The following is a 20,115-nucleotide window of genomic DNA, read 5'->3' as shown; positions in this document are numbered from 1 at the left end:
CAGTAATGGCCAAAGAAGAAGCAGGGTACGAGCCTGAAGGCAGCTACTCAGCTCTGGTGAAGGTTACAAAAATCATCAGCACAATTCAGTGGGGCGTAATTTAGTGAACACATTTTGGAGTTGTATGAATCAGAATTCTGCTGTGTTTTGCTAACCTGATGGATAGTGTTTTCACTCCTAAAGGAACCATTACAATCACACAACCTGGCATCCTGCAGAGCACCAGCCAGAGAACCTCACCCAGCAATTCCTGAGCGAGGAATTACTCAAGCCCGTAACCTTTCCCTGACCTGATGTATACCATTTAGGCAGAGACCAGGTCCTGGTTTAATATTGGCAAACTACAGAGAATCTGCCACAGTTTTGGCATTTGTTTCAACAGTCTCTGGAGGTAAAATATTGCTGAGGTCATATTGGAGTCTTTATTTACTTAGAGATTTTCTAACGTGTAGCACCTTAACTTTCTGGACGTTTTGTCTCTTCAGAGGGACTCCAGCTCCATCTGAGTACACATACTGGACTAATCCACCCCTGGTATGTTCGCTTATATTAGAAACATACAGTAAGACCACAGGGCAGTGAAGAGGTTAATATTATACACTTAGTGAGGTCAAGCTCCAAGAACACATAGCAAGCCATTATGTAAAAAAAAAAAGCCTGAATTTATGAGTCACTGCATTTATGAAGGAACTGATATGAGAAAGACAAGTTGGCAAAAGTAAAGAAAATGATTTCCAGCTTGAAGTTTTGCAATCCTTCAGTATATCAAGGCTCACTTACTGTTATTACTATCCATGTTGTGCAATGTTCTGAAAGTCACATTTTTTCCCTTGTGTATGCATAGAGATGTCCAACAACCCTAGGTACTCTTCCCTCATAGAAAATAAATTAGAAAGCAGACGTAACTCAGAATAACATACAAGATCCCCTCAAGTAGAGTGGTAGGAGCCTAATATTTTTTTTCAATATTTTCCTTCTAAATAATAAATCAAGCCAACTGCATTCCTCTATATGGAATGATATGGTGCAGAAAAAGCCTGCGTGTTTATATTTTTCACATAATCATGAAAACATTCCTAAGTGAGGCACTAAGATATAACAGGTGCTTCCACCCATAGATGCAATGAGACAAACATGAAAGTTTTTTTTGTTTAAAATGGGTCAGTTTGTGAATGTAGTAGTCCCTGACTTTGCTGGACCTATATCATCTGAGGGATAAAATGTAATAAATTTTGGAGATTAACCTTATTTCTTGGCTTATTAATATTTTTGCCTTCAGACAATATTCTAATATTAACAATTTCTTCAACAAGCACAGTCACGTGCAACACCCAGGCATTCCGGGTTGAATCAAAATACTTTATAAGATAAGGAAAAAGCTTTCCCTCTTATTAACCAAAATAGAAAAAATAGTCTACTAAGGCACAGCCTAGCATTTTTTATTATTATTATTTTGTTGTTGTTGTTCTCTCATTCTAAAGGTTTAGTGGCATATCTGTGCACATGCACACTGTGGTGTCCATGAGATCTCAGATTGCCTGGGTGGGCAGGAATGGCAAGCAAACCTCTTTAAATGCCCCACTGCTCACAAGAGGATCTACCTATGTACCCAGCTGAGTCACAGCTACTACTACTTTTCATTTACTGTGGAATGTTTTGCACCTGCAGGTAGCAAATAGTCTGAATCATTCATTATTACCATGAACTAAAACAATATAGCAAAAGCTTGATGGCTCTGGGTGCCATAATATAAGGACCATATAATCCAGCTATTTTCTATAATTTCTACTACAAGGCAGCCACTAACAATGGCTCTACATATACATATAAAGATCGCTATATATTTCATATTAAAACAATGTCTGGACACTGTTTTAGAAATCATGATTGTCTTTGCTTCCATCTTCAAATTCTGATGCCACGTCTCATAATTTGTCTCTTTCTACCCTGAATCTTTTCTCTTTTGCTGCTGTTGAGCTGACTCAGAACCAAATCACCACCAAACCTCAGCACCGCCTAGTTCTTTGGTGCTCTCCTACAGATGAGGAGGAGGAAAAAAGAAATAAAACTGTCCCTTTAAAAAAAAAAAAAAAAAAAAAAAAAATACAAGCATTTAAGCTGCTTGTCAGTCGTCTTCCTGACAAGGCCACTTGAATGTATTCAGGAATATTTGCATAAATGCTCACAGTGAGTTCACCGTGGCAGCTAGCACTAATGGTACATAAAGTAATTTAGTCACTTTTCTTAGGCATCCTGTCAGGGTGATAAGCACCCCCTTCTTTGCCTTGTTGCATATTAGATCATTAGATAATAAAGTGTTAGAGCATGCAAACTGACAGGGTCTCAGGGACTATCATTTTTCGAGGGCATTGCATTCTGCCAGTGAGGAAAAATAATAGAGAAACTGATGCTGCAATTGGCTTTACATTTTTTTAGAACCATTCAGAGATTTGGGAGAAAAAGATTTTTTTATTTTTTTTTATTTTGCAGTAATAACTGAAAACTTTGCAGACATCTGCAGTAGTGGACTTCATGCTGGTAAACTTGAAAAGGGTTGTTGCAAACCCTGTCAGAACTCCCCCTTCCATAAGCTATCACTTAAATTGCATTGGAAAGATTTTGCTTTTAAAATTGACACCCTGGGACGAACTACAAGCTGAAACATATTCTGCTGGTTGGGGCCTATTGGCTCTTCACTATATATCTTAATACATGTGTACAATTTAGAAAGGTCAACCACACCAGCCTTCTGGTTTACCATAAATATAAAACAAGTGAGGATCCAACTATTTGTGAATGAAAAAGTGATAATTACTGAAAACCACAGATTGCTGTGGCTTACCCTATTTATACCACACAGAGATGCATGAAATAATTTGCCTTTGCCAGCTATTACTCTTGAAAGATAGATATATTTATTTGAAATATGAGCTGCTTAACCCGCTGGTTTCAAGGAGGACAGTGTGTGGAAATGAAACCATGATCTAGGTTCCTAGTTATATTCAGAGATATGAGCTACAAAAAGGAACTTTCATTTTACTGCCTGACAAGCAAGATATAAATAGAGATGTGTTGCATGTCCCAAAAATAATCCAGGCTACCTACTAATGAGATGGTAAAAACCCAGATGTGGAGACACTAGACTCCTGAGTGGCTCAGGAGGTAAAGCTTCCTTTCTAGCTTTTTGGCATTCAAAGGTTTTTTTAGGTGTCGCTTAAGCTGCAGCTCCATGTTAAAGAGCAGCATGTCCCAACACAGCTTTGGAAGGAAAAATAAACTGGATATGATCTAATGAAACTAGGCAACCAGCACACCTTCATCATACATCCTCTCTCCTCTTTCCCAGTCTCAGTCCTCTCACAGTCAGGTATTCATCACTATTGTGATAAAATAATTAATTTAAAGAGTCAAGTATCTAGAAAAGTGCACAGAAATACATCTGGTCAAGGGCATTTAATAGCTAGACTCCAGCATTTCAAAACCTGTGACCAGAAGTTGCTCAGCAGAGCCGTAAACCAGAGACAAACAAGCCACGTCTCTGTTAGTTTCTGATTCACCATTTATAAATATTGTTTAGGTCAATCTGTCCTCCCCCCTGAAGGAACAAGGAAAGCTGGAAAGAGGAAAGACAAGCAAGCAGTCTTTTCTACTTACACATGAAGATATTAAAGATAAAAATTGCAAAACCAGGAGGATAATAATATACTTTGAGACTCAAAGTAAAACTGAAAATTAATTTCAGTGAAGGAAACTCTCATATGTTCCAACAGGTCTGAAGTTCTTGGTGGTTGCCCAGAATTCAACAGCATTAAGCCCAGTTGAGACTTTGCCCACTTTTTTCATTCAGTTAAGTGTTTTAGACATTCGATACTGACATTTAAAACAGTTACTGGATTTTTTTTCATTATTATTATTTATTTTGCCATCTCCTGGGACACAAATATGCACAGAATTCCTGGAGAGATGGATTAGAAGATTTAGCTTAAAAAGAAAGACTCCACCAAGCCTTTGGGAAAAGTGTAATTTTGTAGTACGGAGGTTACATTCAAAAGTAAGAATTTATTAGTGGTGGCTTTATGAGGTTGCTTAAGAGGTGTCTGAGAAAGTAGATCAGAAAAATCACCTTTCCCACCAAATGTACACATGGAGATAGTTTGCAGATGTCAGCTTTTAATGGTAGCACAGTAACCAGAGTTTGTATAAATACGTAAGCATAGTATTATCTTTTTTTGCTTCTTTTTGCTGGCAGAATCTTTCAGGTAATAGGAGTGGTAAAATGGGATGCTATTACACCATGCACACAAATAGGAATGTTTATAAATATGAGAAAATAAGTATTGCCTTGACCAAAAGCATGCGCTGAGAAGAGTGCAATGGGGAAAAAAAAAAATCCTACACTAGCAGGAATATAAGCTAAACATTAGAGGGTTTTGAAAGACTAGACTTAATGGAAAGATTACAAAGTTGCACAGAGTGAAGTTTCCTTTTGTAATGTTCTGCCTCCTGGTAATTAATAAAGACAGAGTTTGTACATTCCTTACAAAAATTCAGCAAAAAAAAAATATGACAGTGGTTTGTTTATTAAATTAGGTTGTTGGCAGGATGAAAAAAATTCTATAACATGAATTATAGCTGAAAATGGCTCATAGCCTACATAAAAAGTTAGAGCTAAATAAATACAGATGTAAGTTATGTTTATATAATGAGAAACGCTGCTGAGCTAAGAATTTTAGGTTAGTAAGTGTGAACTACAGACCTGATTCTGCAAACACTTATCAATACCCTCAACTTTACTGACACAAGAAGCCTCATTGATCCCAACAGGACCATATGTGCACATAATCTTAAATATATGCATAAGTGCTTGAAGGACTGATGCTTGAAAGCAGGAACAGAATAGAAAGCTATTTCTACAGGAATCCACTGAGTAGTAGAAATTCATACATTTGCCCATTTCTCACTATTAATAATTTCTTTTAACATATCTACTGAACGTTATTTCTGAGTGGCATTCACTTTCCTGGAGAAAATTTTATCTGGTTTCTTCAAACTCTTTGGTAAAATCTATTTAATTATTCATCAGATCCTTGGCAAATATTTGTGAAACAAACCAGCATAAAGGACTAGAGCCTTCTACACTCAACAACTTCAATAGAGTCTGAGGGTACACATCTCTTAGAGGGAGCAAGCACCTATTGAATTAGGATTACAAACAGCTTTGAAGACAAAGAGCTTTTCTACCAAGCTGGAACAGGGAAAAGGGAGTAAAATGCCCTCTGTTTTTGGTGTTTGTTATTTTGTTGTTTTGTTTTATTTCCAGTAGTAGTCAAAGAGGAGAAAGAGCAAAACAAAATGTTAATCAAATCCAGATTTTTCAGAGTGCATTTGTACTCAACAACTCCCATTTTAAGCACCTACATTCACCAGCAGATATTCTCTTCCAGGACCAGTTGATTTTCTGGAAAAGTTTACTATCCTCAAGGCTACTCCCAGTCACAGCCCCCATTCCACCCTTACTGCTGCTCACTGTGCTTTCAAACAAGCCAGCCAAATTGCCTTGCACCATTTCTCCTTCAAACATTTCAGCAAAATAAGCCAGACTGGCAAAGAGTTATTGCTGAAACTGTTAAACTCAAATGGACTACTTTAGATTGAAGGAGATTAAGGAGTGATCAGACTATCTTGGCTGGCATGTAGAGATTAGCCTCCAGCAGGGAGGAGAGGCCAGCAGCTGTGGCATGCGAGGAACAGCAACTTCCTCAGCTGGCACAGCTGGAGCCAGAAGAGAACATTCGTCCATGGCTTGAGTAAGCAGATGGATTTCCAAAAGGGCTCTGCTTTCATTATAACAATTCAAAGAAACAGCTGGATCTCCTAGAGAGCCCTGCAATCTGTAGATAGTAGTAATCCAATCCCAAATTCAGGTGCTGAGCACTTCAGAAAATATGCAACATCCTTTAGATGCACAGTCAAAAATCAAGGCATTTTGGAAAAGGTCAGTTTTGGGTTCCAAACAGACACAACCATAAATAAAAAAATAAATAAATAAATAAAATAAATAAAAAAAATAAATTAAAATAAATAAATTAAATAAATAAATAAATAAATAAAATCACCGTACTTCACAAACACACAGAATAGATTCTGCACCCATATTTGTCTACTAGTTTGTCATTTAACTACAGTTAGTGCTGACCTAGTTGAAGAATTCCACTTGGAGGCCAGTCCCAAAGGGAATGATTGTTACACAACAACTTGAAACCAGTAGTCAAAGACAGAAACCAAATAAATCCACATTTAAAATAGCAATGCCAACCAATGAAAATGATATGCCTACCATGTTCCAGATAAGAAGGCGTACCTTCCGAGGGATCAAGTCTTCGAGCTCTCCGCCCGTGTTTAGAATTGTTGTGCACAAACATATTGTCCGACACTGCCAACACATGGCCATCAACATTGACTGTTGTAGACACCACAACCTGCAAGCACAAGAGCAAAATGGAGGAACATTCGGATACATATGTATGTTTTTTAAGCACAGAGTGTAATAAACTCAGTTAAATAAATAACAGCTGGGAGCTGTAGAAAATTGCATAGCTATTTCACATAATAACTGGTGCTTATGCTGTACAAATCTAACAAGAGACGCTATTGATGAGTGGGTCTTTGGCATCGAAAGCTTTTGATGCAGTTTTAAGTCAAATTGCAGAGTTTGTAGCTGCATGGCAGACGGCACACTGTTAACCATCATTTTAACAAGAGGATCTTTATTAAGTATTTTTCCCATATGTACAAGGGCAGCTGTGTTTCACCCTAAATTATCCTTCAGTTTCCATGCTGAAGTAGATAGAGCTGTTGACATTGCAAATGAGAATCAATTCAGAATAAAAGAAAACAAAAGTGTAGTTTGTGAAGTTGCAATTACAGTTGTTGCATTCCTCCTCCCTCCTGCCCCCCATCTACACTTCTCCCTACTCTGTACAGTCACTACAGGTTGTTTTTCCTGAGCTCTATCTCAGAGGGTACTCATAAATGTGTTCATATATGCACGCACACTTGACAGTGGGTATTTTATCTGGGAAACATAAATCTATTCAACCAGCGTTAGCATTATTTGTATTTCCTAGTTTATCTCAACGTCAACACCTGTGACTTGGTTCGAGGTGAGGTGGTGGAGCCCTGCCCTGGAGACAGGGCCTGATTCTTCTTCAACCTGGGGTCAACCCAGGATGGGAAAGGAGCCAGTCTGAGGGGAGCAAACGGGTAAGTGTTGGGAGTTAGGTGCCCCAAGTGCTCGCAGGGATCCAGAGGGACCTCTGAACCTTGAGGCTCAGCAGACACTATCCAAGAGGAAATCCCTGTTCAGGCTGAGGGCACCATCTGTAGTGGAGGAAACGGCAGGGGGTGAGCAGGACGAGTTCCCAACAGAGCCACAAAATCATCACCCCAAGTTTCCTCCTAACCCAGGTCTCCTTCCACACCACTCCAACCGTGCAATGTCATGGTTTTCGTTCAGCTGCCCCCTCCTACTGCCTTTTCCCAAGAAAGTACATCATTATCCGGGTTTTACCCCAGCCAAGGGTTTGGCCTTCAGCCGGCTGCTGGTTTGCCAGGAGCACACGCTGCCTTCGAGAACTTCCACTAAAACAATCAGAAGAAATGACCTACACTTCTCCTTACATTAAACAGGGAAAGGGATTAAAAACTGAAACCCACAGAGATATGTTTATTCATGCGACCTCTTACAACCAAATATAATAATTGTCTGTTAATTGCAGTTTCAGCTCCCACCTCATGCTTCGACATGTGAAACAGCAATCAGCAGCTCCTGTTTAATCCACCTATTATGTTGACTAATTAACTTTGCTCGACAGTTTATTTCTTCCTCCATTATCAGCCCCTGTCAGCCGCAAGCACACTGCCGCAAAGGGGGACCTCAGCCCTTTTGATTGATCACCGATAGATTGACATGCAGATTAATTTAATTAGAATCACCTCACTTGAGAAATGAAAGACAATGGCAAGGAGGCTAATAGATCTGCTCTTATAATGAGGCAAGCCTCCAGAGCCATGGCAGAGGATTTCTGATTTATTTTGCTGAATTCCCCAGTCGCTCTGAAAGGCTCTTGCTTTAATTGTTCTTGGTTTTGAGAGGCTTTAGCCTCTGAAGAGATGAAATGCTTTACAAGGATTGGCAAACATTGCTTCAACTCTCTCAGGAAGCTGCTGCCTCTCAAAGTTGGTCAAATGGGGACACTTAAAGGATCGCTTACAACATTTCAATTTCATCACTTGAATAGGATTTAAAAATTTAAACAAAATATTTTCCACCTACTTCTGACCACCTATAAAATGCTTAAAAATATAAAGTAAGTGAAGCTGCTCAGATGCCTATAACTAATCCCAAAGTTTTGTCTCTTAAAAGAGGAATACAAAAGAGAATAGTTTACATCTAAAGGATCTTAAAATGGTCCCTCAGAATGGCATTCCAAGCAATAGATTTTTGCGTGTGTTATAAGTGAAAGATATTAAAATACAGAATAAATGATTCAAGACCTCTTACAGATGGAAATTTGGGAAAAAGAAAGCACCAAGTACTGTAGGTAAGTTCTTCTGAAATCAAACTAGGAAAAAAAAAAAAAAAAGAGAGAGAGAGAGAGAGAAAAAAAGCCCTATATATAAAATTCCAAAAGGGATTTCAAAAGTAATTTATCCTTTGCATTCCTGAGGGATAGAATAAAGTTTATGATATTTTCAATAAAATATGATCTTATAGTAAGTGGCTCAGGGTTTGCAATCTTATTTGTGCACTTGCATCCATTGTAAATTCTTTGCAACTGGGATTTTGAGCCAAATCCTTAGCTGACATTGCCTGTCATAGCTCCATGATTTATACCTCCCCCTTATCTTATTCTATGGGTCTGCAAAGAAAATTAATACTATTGCAATTAATAAAAACTACAATGTCAAATATTTCCCCCAACCCAAAACACATAGAGGTACATACATATTGCCCACTGAAGCTGATCAATCATGTGATGGAACCCAAACTTTTGAACATGTCTAGAAAAGGCATTCCAAAAACTAACAATTCAAGAGTAATAATAGCAAGACAGGTCTCAGACTTGTGAAAGACATGTATGTAAGTAGCTGTCTCTATCCCTGCACATTTCTAGGGAAGAACTCATGGAAACAATCCTAGTGAGGTCACTTTTATGGGAGTAAAGCTGTATTTGATTTTTCCCCCTCAGGTATCCAAAATTCTTGATGTGACAGATTTTGAATTACTTAACAGTGTCTTCCTACCTGCCTCCTGAGTTTGATTTACTACAAAGAGACCACATTGGTGTGGTTCTTCAGTGTCGTTAGCAGAAGAAACTATAAAAGGAATCCCCAAGAGAAACGAGAAACTGTTTCCAGTGTCAGGAAACGCAAAAAAAAAAAAAAAAAAAAAAAAAAAAAAAAAAAAAAAAAAAAAAAAAAAAAAAAAAAAAGTGGTTACTCTTATGTGTCTGTCTGAAAAAAAAAAAATGATTATTCATACTGCACTTGTAAGAAACAGCAAAAACTGCTTACTGCTTTAAACACAAAATCTCATTAATTCAATAATACTGAAGATATACTGCCCTAACGAAATATTAATACCCTTAATTATTAACAGAGAAAAAAATACACCTTGAATATTGTGTGCCACAGTTACATACTTGGATTGCTGCAGAGCACTTACATACTTACAAGTTCTGCTCATATTTTTTAATCTAAAAAAATACTACACTCTCCTCATTTTGATTTTGAAATGATTCGGATATGTTCAAGTCAAAGCACATGCTAAAACTAATTTGTGGAGAAATCATAAAATTAGGGGGAGGGGAGAGCCAAAGTAGATGTGGAATGGGCACTGAGGCATCCTAAAACACAGACCATAGCAAGAGGGAAAGGCACACTACAGTTTAATAAATGATTAATGAGGTGCTGACACATTAATGTAAGCACAGGGACAAGCAGGCCTGCCAAATCTCAAACCTTTCCAAATTTTGTCAACAAAACACAGTTTTAATTTGGGACAGGCAAACACGGAAAACGATTTTGAGCTTTAGCTTCAGCCCTTCATAGATTTTGAATTTAAATCCTGTATCAACATCGGAGGAGACAGGGGTATGAAAGAAACACATTGGTTTATAACTTTGTTCAATGAAGTTGGCACTATCAACTGCATTAACGTATCACAACTCTATGAATTATTCTGCCTGCCATTAAATAGTTCAGTTGTGAATGCTTTGGAGCTTAGTTAAAAAAAAAAAAATATTCTGAGACCAGGAGCCTGTAGATCAAGCTATTTATCCACGTTTAGCACTCAGCCTGTTTATTTGTTATAGTACCTCACCTAATATATCAAAATTAAGCATTGCATGACTCCTCATTTTTAACCACAGCCCATTAAGCTTTGCTAACTGATTAAGACATAGCATGTTCCTTGTGCTTTCAATTTTCTCCAGTGTATAGTGAGGGTTCTGATATTTTTGTGATGTCCCCAACATCCAGCAGCAAAGGCAGAGAAAATCGGATTAAGATGATTTCCAGCTTTAAACTGTGTCATTAGTGTTAAAACTGTAACTCCTGCATTTGCTGCTCTTCTGAAAGCTATGTAAAAATGGCTTGAGCAACGTCTTTATTTTTACCACCACTTGGTGACCTCTTCCTAAAATGTCTTGACTTCTTTATACTAGTAACTAAAAATTTCTTTCAATTTAATAAGACACTTGAAAACGTGTCTAACTTAAAACACATAAGTACAATACATTCAGTAATTTTGCTTGCATGCACAAGGCCAGGCCAGGTGCTTAATTATCTTGTTGAATTGGGCCACAACTCTCACTGCTATTTTCCAGACTTTTTTTTTTTTTTTTTTTGGCCTTTACCTTCTCTGGGGATGAAGCCTTGCATGTCCAAATTCCATTATCAGGGATTCATGAAGCATCATCTCTTTCTCTTATGCAAATTTGCAATAAGACACAAGTGGCTTCAATTCAAACATGAGTGGCAGCATCCCATGGAGGCAAACTAGCAGCCTGGGTTGGGGAAGAGCTTGTGCTAACAGCATCAAACAGTGTGGCAATTTCCAAGTGACTTTCAAGGTTTTCATAATAAACAAATGTTTGGGGTTTTATACAGTGACTCAGTCTGAAAAGTTTCCTCTAAATTAAAACTTGACGTGTCAGTTTGCAAGCAGTTGTGCTAAAACAAGAACAAGATAGCTGGGGCACCTGGGTTTCATTAATTACAGTAATACACAAAACTGTTTAGGTTGTGTGAGTGCTGAAAAACAAAATCTGGCCAGAATTTATCCATGATACAGCCTACTTATTACTATTACTGCTGCCTGGGGCTCTACAGCCCATCCCACCAAGACTGATGACTTGTGACAAAGAATGCACAAACAGACTGAGCATCTGCTCCATGGGGTTTTTGGAATAAAAAGGTAAGGTTGGAGCAAGGAGAAAATAAGTGGCACTGCCAAATGTTTTGTGTAATAGGACTGACGAAATACAGAGATGAAGTAATTTTCTTGAGAACAAATGAGGAGTCTGTAGCATAGCTGAATACTCAACTCAAGTCTTGGGTCCTTGCATAGACAGTACTTTACTTTTTCTCTCTATCTCTCTCTGCTGCTAGAGACACAGCTAACACAGCCAGGGCAAGCACTGCTCCATAACACACTTCTGCTGGCACTTGACCCTGCTGATATACAGCACTGAGTTGTCACATGCCTGGGCATCTCAGACGTACAGAGAAATTTATTTTCTTCCAGGCCCACAACTGCTTTTATGCTAGGCCTATTTCACTAGTATATTTGCAAGCAAAGTGCAGGATAAAACTTCCTAATTCACTTCTATACGTGGATGAAGACTCACATGCAGGTCTTCTGAATCAACACATACTCTGCCTCCTCCCTGTGCTTTCTTAACCTGTCTTAGACCATACTACAGTCAGACAATTCCATGTTGCAGGAAATAAAACTATTAAGAAACGAAATTTTCAGCATGACCTATTCTTAGATGGTACAAGACTCATGCCCCTGGCCCTTCACTGTCTCCCCACCAAAACCACAAGCTCTGTTCTAATAACTCCTAGCAAGTTTGGGAGACTGGTAACTGACACCATGCCAAAAGGTGGAAAAGTCTCCAGGCAGCTTGACAGTCCAGCATAGCTGAGGGAATAAAGTAAAGGAAGGGAAAGTCTCAATTTTTCTGTGAAAAGTGTGTGCTACTATCCAAAAAGTATTTGGAAATGCATTAGTCTCATGTTTTTAACCATACCTTTGACATAACTTTAAGACAGAATTTTTGAGTCACTGGGAGTATTTCAAAAGCACAAAGCAGCTGATGACAAACACTCTACTCACTTCACAAGGGCCTAGATTTCATTTGGTTCCTATACAACACTGTCTCAAACACCTAGGTGCATCATATTATCAAGATACTATGTGTATACACGGTCCTTTTCACCCCAAGAAATAAAAAATGAAGTCTGGATTCTGTAGTATGGTTGTTTTATTTTAAGAAGTCTGTTGCTAAAAGAACGAGTTTGACATTGAAAAAAAAAAAAAAAAAGGCAATGTAAAACAATAAGCCTGGGCACTTAACAGAATGCTGCAAGCTTCAATACCACCCTGTATTATAGTATGAGTGGTTCACTCTGCTGAAAGTGATTAATTTCTTGAAAATGCTAAGGTCACACTAATTGACATGACCTGTGTAATTAAGCAGTCTCTGTTTACACACGAAAAGCTCAACTGCTGTGAAGCTGGGTTTGTATGACAGAATGTCTTTACAAGTCAAGAGATCAACAACCTTTCCTATGTCCTACCTACTCGCCGACACAGGCTCCTGATTGCTGCTCTGAGAGAACACGCAAAGGCATTACCATATGAAAATCAGCCTCTAGCCTTGACGAGCACAAACCCAGCAGAGTGTACATGTTGCGAAGCAAGCTCTGACAGGCCCCAGGGGTGACTGCTTGGCCTAAATCCCCATGCTGGTGAGTCCTTTTTCCACTTTCTCCTTCACTGATAATGCCCTCTCGAATCATGGGAGAAATGTGACAGAGGGAAGAACATGGGGTGAGAAGTCAAGGGCTCTGCCATGCTAATGCTAGCTTTTATACTGATTAATTTAATCCCTGCGGCCACATCTCCTCCCTTCTGCACATCTATGCTTTGAGGGGCAAATAACACCCTTCTGACTTCCAGTGTTGTTGCAATTAAGCAGTTCAACAAAAGACATATGTTTTACATGTAAATAATATTGCCATTTACATATCATTTAGCACTTTCAAGCACCACAGTGCCATGAAGAAACAAACAAAAAATCTGAGCTACTGCAGAAAGCAGCAGGTATCTTTTGGAGTCTTCTTGCTCCAGAGACCCATGGGGTCAATGGGACAAACCTCCTATTTTTTCCTCAGCTCCCAGTGGCAAATCCCCACTGAATGACTATGTCGTGTTTTCTCTTTGTGCTCTACCTACGCCTCCCATCAAAAAGAAAGGTCCTTTGGCTGTCTATACCATATTTTAATTCAGCCGATACTCGGGTAAAGCATCATTGGCACAGTCAAAGGACCACATATCCAATACAGGGCTTGGAACAACCACTCTCAATGTTGCCACCATACAATTCTCTGCTGCCAACATTGAGAAAGGCAAGCACAGGTTGTCTTTCCAAGGGATACTGCTGTTCTTAACCACAAAAGTGGTCATGGGCGTATGGGTACCATAAGAAAATGTCTTTGGCCACCTGAAGCCGTGCTGACACCATAGCTCCTGGGCCCTACTCCAACATGCTGCAGCAGTGGGGAAATTTCAGTCCAAAATATCCCAAAAAAGATACACATAACAGTACTGACTACAGGGATGGACCATCACTACGTTGATACACATTCATGACTCTTCAGTGCTGCAGAAAAAATAACTCCTGAAGTGCAAGCAAAATCATGAGCTTGATTTTGTTGATGAATTATTCTTATACCTTCCTCTGCCCTTTCCAATAAAGACAATGCTCTCTTAGTTTGACATGTTTACATGAAGGCAAACAATTTTCCAGGTAGAACAGAGAACCTAGGAGCTAGGTTGCCTCATAACTTAAAACAATAGCGAGGTCATTTTGTTTTTCCTTTTCAGCCTTTCATTTCGTATGGAGATGACTTTATCTTCAAGAGTTTTCTTGCCCAGAGGAAGAAACCCCAACTACTTCCTGCCAATTCTACTGTGATGAGAAGCCCCTCTGTTGCCTTATTATTTATTTTTTTTAGCATCACCCAGTGAATTACTCAGTTAGTTTGGGTCAAAGTACTTCTATCCCTAACAGCTACTGATTTTTAAGAGGAAGCACATCCAACTGACCTGAAATCGACGCATGTCTCGAGGGTTTCCTGCATTTTTTAGGCAATTTTGGTTACATTTGAGAAAAAATTTCAAGAAGAACCTGTGGAGAAAGAGAAATGGACATTAACATCTCATAAACAGTTTGCAGTAGTAACATGTAACATCTGCACGTTTGGTCCAACAAAGCCGTGTTTACATTAGTAATCCCAACTCAGACAAAGTCATCCTACCGACTATCCACTAAGGGAGCAGAGCTGGTACAGGCCCCAGTACAGCAAAACATGTAAGCACATCCTAAGGTGTAAGCGTTAGATCTGTTGTGTCAGAGCCATTAAAGCTTGCAGAGTTGGTCTCTCTGTCGCACTAAGTAGCCAACTTTGTGGTGCCATCAACAGCAGCAGGGAAGTACAAGACATATATTTTGGTTCAGCAAAAAGAGGACAGAAAAATGCCAGTCAAGAAAATTCCCATATCTACAGTGGAGTTTTGTTTCACCAGTTTGCTTTAGTGTGCAAATTTTGATTTAATACAAAAATAACTAAACTGTTCCATACAATCAAAATCTCCCTTCCACAGTTAAACTTGGTTTGTACATAACACTAATTCTCAAACAGTGGCTAATGAAAGACCAAAACCCGGTGGAGGAGAGGGGGGGGGAAGTCTTAGTTAAAAGACTCACTTCATGGAAAAATGAAATCTTTTCAATGCTGTCTATTTCCTGACCATACACAGTTCACTGAAGTAGCTATATGACCCTGACATATCTCTCTAAGAAAAGACATTGCATATTACAAAGCCAAAGAAAAAAGCAAACATTTCACTGAAAATATTTCCTTCGGTGTTATGCATCAGTGGACTGTAAACTCATAAAGACAAGTCAATGAATAATAGCGGGTTTCAGATTCCAGGCTTCCTCCTTGAGAGCCAAAGTTTATCAACCTTTTGTCCAAAATAAACTACAGACTAAGGCCTACTAAAGCTCAGCTGTGCAAAATGTAATCCTACAGCAAGTTTAAAACCTAGTGCAACCAGACAGAGCAACGTTACATTTGCAATAACCATCAGTTGACTAAGCAGAAACTAATCTGACCTGTCTCCATATACAAAAAGCAAGGCAGGGAATTGTTTGATCCTGTTTTACTTGAAATTGGAAAGTTAATTTTTGCAATCATCCATCTTTTAACACCCAAACTGAATGCTAAGTCAGCAGAATTTGCACATGCTGCCACCAGGAAAGGCAAAACTGGAGGGTAAACAGCTTCAGAAAATCCCTTTTTGATGAGCAGCATTCTTTGCCCCGCTCCAGTTGTGATGCTGCCCTTCAAAGAGGCAAGTTTTGGTGCTTGCTCCTCCATGCCAAGAAAAGCATATCAGGCAAACATCTGCAAGGACAAGTTCAAACTCCAAGGGACTGTTTTCATTAAAGAAGAGTAAGGTAATGAGGAGGATTATAAATTGCAATGCTCAGGATTATCAAGGACTGGATCTCCTGACCCACAAAGTCCCTTCTCATCCTGTGCTCATAAATAATAGCACGCGATCAGCAATCAATATAAAATAAACAGCCGCCACACTTGAACAGGGCTTTGGAGACACTGCATTTGTTTATGCCAAAATAAAGAGTGGTGTATGCTGTTAGGTTTTCTCATCAAGCAGGTTCTGATATTCAATAACTGAAAGTTGGTGCTATTTGTTGTACGTGTGTGTGTCTTTTTAAGCCTCTAATGGCCAGCTGTGACAGCCTGATTCAGATTGTGTAGAAGAAGCTGTCAGCACAAATCTTGGCATCTCGAATCCAGACAACTGCTTGCCACCAGGCGAAGGTTTGTACTCGTGCCAGAATGGATTTTGAGAGACAAGTAAATAGGGCATTAATTCCGCCAAAGAAAAGCGAAAAGTGGGGAGAGTTCAGGATCTTACACTTCAGATGATGGCTTTCCTGTCAACAGCTCATCATTTAGCTCGTGCACTATGAAGGGCACGGACATCAGATCCCTCTTGCCCTAAGCTGGCCCTGTCATGCAAAATGCTGGCAGGATCCAGAGACCACCCCTCCATGCAAGATTGCTTGCTGAAATAAAAAGCCTGGCCATCTGTTGGGAGGCAAAGACATCCCTGTCAGCTGGTGCCTCCAGCCTCGAACAGGCCCTTATGTGGCAAAGCCTCAGTACCATTTACTCTTTGGGGAGAAGCCTGCGCTCACCCAGGGTTTGTCGGGGGACTGTTCACAGCTCTGCTGAGTGCCGAGCTCAGCAGCTGTCTGCTCGGTCTGCTGCAGCCAAAGTGCCACACCACAGCCCTGAGCAGAGCTGCGACATAGGAGAATCAAAAATATCAGCACTGAAAGATAGCAACAGCCATGAGAAGGTGGGAAGAGCCTTCCCAGGCTGGCACTGTGCAGCACGTGCAAGCTGTGCAGCTGGCAGCTCCACACACGGCTCCCAGAAGAGGTGGAAAGCTCCTCATGGAGCTCTCTGGAGAAACGCTTCGCATTCCAGCTCAAAGGCTGGGAGAATCACTATGAAATACATGAGCTGGGTTTGGGGGTTTGCAAACTGACCTACAGTTTCAAAGTCCTACTCCATTTCCATTGCACCATCTCCCCCAAATCCTACAGAAGTTTCAACAAAAATAAACTGTAGAAGAAATTAAACTCACCTATTTAAATCTATAAAAAAAAAAAAAAAAAAAAAAACACTCAGGCAAGCAAGCAAACAAAACTTCCTTTGAATTAAATCAACTCTAGAAAAAATAACTTTAAAAAATCCTACAATATTTTCAGAGGAACTTTCAAGACATCATGCTTACACAGCCAAGTTTGTTCTCTGCATTTTAAGTACAAATTCACCAGTTTATAGACCATGCCCTGCCAAGTGCCATATTTTTGTTCCACTGAAAGACAAAACAAAGTATAAGCTCCACTTTGTTTGGAAATGCACTAGAGCTGGAGCCCCCCAGATCCACGGAAACTTCCCATGCTCACTCAAGCAAGAGGTAAGAAGCTCCTGAGCTGGCATGGGGTGCACCAATCGATGAAATCCCTGCTCCGACAGGCAGACAGATTTGTATGGATTAGGGCAAGGGCAGAGCAGCACTGTCTGGTCCATGGGGTTCACCCTAGTCTCTTGATTCTCCCTCGATTCCTGCTTGAAACCTCTTGCCCAGGTGCTTTCTTCACCTCAAGTCCAGTCCTGCCAGCCTTGCTCATTAGCAACACTTCACTCTGCAAATATTTCACATTTAGATTGACAGGACTGGTCCAGGAGAATTGCCAGCAGAGCTGAGCCCTTTGTAAGCATAAACTTCCATCCTTGTTTGTTTGCATCTAGCTTCTTCACAGTGTGCTATTTTTTTTCCAGTTTTAACTTTCTCCCCATTTGGCAGGGCTGTGTAGCATTAATACTAACCACAGAGGATATATAGCATTAATACTAACCACTGGGGTCTGAAATTCATTCCCAAGATGAAAAAAATGTGCAAAACAGAGGAGCGTCAATAAAATCTTCGCCTTTAACTCTCTCTCCAAACTTATGTGACTGCTAAACACCAGCTCTTCCGCCACACACGACTCAGTCATCAATTACACTTATTGCTACCATTAAACATTTCTTTTTTGCATGAATCAAAGAGAACGTATTTTCCAGCTCCCTTCCTGACTGCTAACATCCCTGGCACGAAGACCACTGGTGCACATGGAACAGAGCAACACAAGCTAACTCCATGCAAGTCAGCTCAGGTCCAGAACATGGAGACTTTTACAGAGCACCTGGATTTACTGATTTACACTGCAATTAAATCAAAGGACTCTGTGCTTCACCCCTTATCCCATACAGGCATGGTTGGACAGTATGGGACTGCAGTTTGGAGGAAAACTAGTTAATTTTAGGTTTTATTTAGCTGCAAGAAGATGCAATGCTGGCTGCAAAACTGCTCAAGCAGTGAAGTCTCTGAGCAGATAATCCATGCTGCGGTATAATGCTACTACAAACCTCTGAGAAACTGCAAGGACCAATGTAGAACCATAACCTTCAGTTAAATACGAAACTCCAGTGTAAATCAAACAAAACAAAACAAAAAAAATTGAACTTCTGTCTTCTGCATACCAGCTGGAAGCTCTAACAGATGGGTTAGTAGCTCTTCTGGAAGGGTTCTCTCCTTTTCTTACAACCTGATAGAAAATTCCCTTTGGAGATAAAGATTTTTTTCTTATAAAACTGCTGCATTCCCAGAAAGGTTTTGGTGTCACAGGACTCACCATTTGCTCTCTAAACAAAATGCTCTCACCATTGCCCTCTACTCTCTGCTAGCAAGGGGCTCTTTCCCCGGTCCTCTCTGGCTGCCCCCATTGCATTCCCGCAGTGCTGTGCTGCTTCTGACACCTGCTCCATGACCCTGCTGGCTCCTTCCTGACGCCCATCCTCTGATTGCCCTCCTTCAGATGAAGATCCAGAGAGCACACCAGAAACTGGAGGTCACTCCCCTTGTACAACATGCTCCCTGCCACTCACCACTGCCCACCTTGTCCAGCCCACTGCAAAGCTTCTGGTTTGTGCAACATCCACCCAGCAGCATCCCACTCTTTGTCACTGCTACCTACCTCAGTGATTCAAATCAAATAAATAACAGCAAAAATCAAAATACTAGCAATAAAGATGTAAAAGGATTTTGCCTTCTTAGTTTTCTTGCCACCACAAATTAATACCCATGTTTATTAAAAACAAACAAAGAGTTAAACTAAAGAAAGCAAGCCCTGACATAATGTAGGTCATTTCTCCTGTCACTCCCCCAAAGGAAATTTAAAGGAACTCAAACACGAAGGCTAAGCAGTAGGATTTTCTTGCCATTGCCACAATAAATATGTCTGTGGAAGGAGAAAAAAAAAATAGTTGGAAAGGGAAGACCTGCTGCATTCCTGATGGTGAAGAAAAGCTTGTTTGTTCCCAATACATTGGAGAAGTTGTTCAGGAACAGTTCATCCATGTGAAAATATGACAGCTGTCGGGCTGCCAAGGTCAGCCAGAGCAGCGGCTATCCAGAAAGTGAGCGCCAGTTATACAACTTTAACCTGTCTAGGGCAAAACTGAGAAAACCCAGCTTCTCTGCAGTGTAAACGCATTTGTTAGAAGAGGGCAAATTTAGACTCCTGGATGGAGCACAGAAGTATATGTGGGTTTGCGAAATTAGTAAATACAAAATACGTGGGTCACTGCAATAACTAGCAACTGTCCACCAGGCTAAAGGACTGCATGCCCGTTCTATATGGCATACCGATTCAGCAGAGTACTAAATATGTGCATAAATTTCAATACTGAAGCAGTCCTGTTGGAGACAAAGGTACTACTCACATACTCCAGTACCTTGCAGAACCAGCTCCGCTGTCAGCCTCACTCCGTTCTTTGGATGTCTTCCCAGCAAGAGGATGCTGGGGATGTGACACTACAAATACAGTTCTCTTAAACAGTACCTGATGGATATTTTATTTCTGATGAAAACTTGGCATATAGAGAAGCCAATACAGGGGTGAATCCACAGGTCACTGAGAGGCAGCAAGGGCATATACTTCATCTGCTTCATTTGCTTCTTCAGGGTTTTCTATGCACTTTTCACACATACCTCACTTTCTCAATCAGCAACTTCTATTGCATAGACTGGTAACTAAATCTAGTTTGCAGTTGACTACTAAAATCAAAATATGGAAAAAATGCATAATTTCATGCAATTTTAACTTGAAAACA

At 39.9% G+C, this 20,115-nt stretch overlaps 1 protein-coding gene across 8 annotated transcripts in view; it reads right to left on the bottom strand.

Annotated features, from left to right (window-relative positions):
* Positions 1 to 20,115, bottom strand: part of EBF1 (EBF transcription factor 1) — a 270,411-nt gene that overhangs the window by 86,405 nt on the left and 163,891 nt on the right. For 4 of the 8 annotated variants that reach the window (XM_032196852.1, XM_032196857.1, XM_032196853.1 and 1 more), the window contains exons 7-8: positions 14,399 to 14,480; positions 6,338 to 6,479 (exon numbers count right to left, since the gene is read on the bottom strand). In XM_032196852.1, coding sequence (XP_032052743.1) covers positions 6,338 to 6,479; positions 14,399 to 14,480 — 224 coding nt within the window. The remainder of the gene's footprint in view (positions 1 to 6,337; positions 6,480 to 14,398; positions 14,481 to 20,115) is intronic. The other 4 variants (XM_032196854.1, XM_032196859.1, XM_032196856.1 and 1 more) reach the window with 1 other exon arrangement.

The sequence above is a fragment of the Aythya fuligula genome, chromosome 14, assembly GCF_009819795.1.
Source record: "Aythya fuligula isolate bAytFul2 chromosome 14, bAytFul2.pri, whole genome shotgun sequence".
NCBI classification, from domain to species: domain Eukaryota; kingdom Metazoa; phylum Chordata; class Aves; order Anseriformes; family Anatidae; genus Aythya; species Aythya fuligula.
Note: the sequence above shows the minus strand (reverse complement) of the source record. Positions and strands in the feature narration are given on the sequence as shown.